This window comes from Trachymyrmex cornetzi, unplaced genomic scaffold (genome assembly GCF_001594075.2).
Source record: "Trachymyrmex cornetzi isolate Tcor2-1 unplaced genomic scaffold, Tcor1.1 scaffold790, whole genome shotgun sequence".
In the NCBI taxonomy this organism is placed as follows: Eukaryota; Metazoa; Arthropoda; class Insecta; order Hymenoptera; family Formicidae; genus Trachymyrmex; species Trachymyrmex cornetzi.
The window spans coordinates 53,244-54,538 of record NW_017300125.1 but is presented as its reverse complement, the minus strand read 5'-3'; the positions used below and the strand labels follow the sequence as shown (position 1 = coordinate 54,538).

General features: G+C 48.3%; 1 protein-coding gene across 1 annotated transcript in view; it reads left to right on the top strand.

The window, feature by feature from the left end:
* The first annotated feature begins 295 nt into the window (after window positions 1-295).
* LOC108768370 (uncharacterized) overlaps window positions 296-1,295 on the top strand; it is a 3,978-nt gene continuing 2,978 nt past the window's right edge. The window contains exon 1 of the mRNA XM_018518770.1: window positions 296-1,221. Coding sequence (XP_018374272.1) covers window positions 296-1,221 — 926 coding nt within the window. The remainder of the gene's footprint in view (window positions 1,222-1,295) is intronic.

Sequence of the window (1,295 nt, the reverse complement as noted above, 5' to 3'; positions counted from 1 at the left end):
TACTCACCGGTTTTACCGCAGTCGCTGGAATATTAGTGAGACTTCTCGAGCGAAAAAATATCCTCGGCTCACGATCATATGAAGCGGCTAAAGGTGAGTTACCTTACTTTTCTGTTACATTATGACACGTGGGGAGGGGGATAAGTTTTAGACATAATATAGCAAAGTCAACGAAATTTAAATAAAGATTTTGTTTAACTTTTCAGTACAAATTGGTGGTGGTGCTGTTCAGCCCTCATGAGGGAGCGAGACAGCGAGAGTGGTGGGGCTGATTCTCGTGTTGCCGGGGAGCCAAATGTGCATTACTGCCTCAGACGCTCTCCCTTCGCCTTCACAAAGGGGAGATCGTCAACTAGCGTCGCCCCCGCGGCCCCGTCAGTCGACAATTGCATCGTCGCCGTCGACACCACCGACACCTCGTCAGGCTCAAAATGAAGATCAGGAGCAGGATCATCAGCAACAGGAGCAACGATGTCGTCAGCACAAGGTCAATAATTTTAATTATATAGATTTGCGGACGGAAAACTCGCGGCAATTTAGGAATTTCACGATTCTGGGGAGAGAGGCGACTTTCGCGATACGGCCGCCACCTGAAGGTAGCGATATCGCTCAATGGCTAGAAAACGCGTTTCGTGAAATTCGAACGTATGCGATATATACGTGCGAACCGAGCGATTACGTCGGATTATCGTTTGAGTCGAGTGATCTAACGCGTGGTCTAGCGGGTTTGTCGTTTCGTCCAGCACGTGACCTAACCCACGAGGACATATGGAGGCTCGTGAGTTCGTTGGCGCAAGGTGCTGGAGGAATCGATATCGCGGAAAATTTCACGGTACGCGTTTTTAGAGTTGCGCTATCTACCGGTCGCGGACGTCAGTCCAATCGATTAACGCACGAAGACGTAGTCAAACGCTTGATTTTACAAATTGTCAATTCCGACAATTTATGTTTTCCCCGTTCGCTTGTAGCGGCACGCGTGCATTACGATCGCGGGCAATTACGCGTAGGAGAACTACATGAAAGATGGGAATCCGTGAGACATCAGTGTTCTTCTTTACAACGCGAGTTGGCTAAAGAATTAACGATTTCTGCGGGTATCACGATTCCCGAGGAGGGATGCGGAATTCGTGAAATTGAGCAATTTCAACGGTTTTTCGCTGCGGAAAATATCGCGATGGTTGTTTACAATTTCAGTACTTTTGGTCGCGGCGAGAATCCGTTGTATGACGGCTGCGCGTTATTCTCCTCCCTAGGTCGCTCCTCCCCTTCATTCCGTTTAAATATTATGTATTACG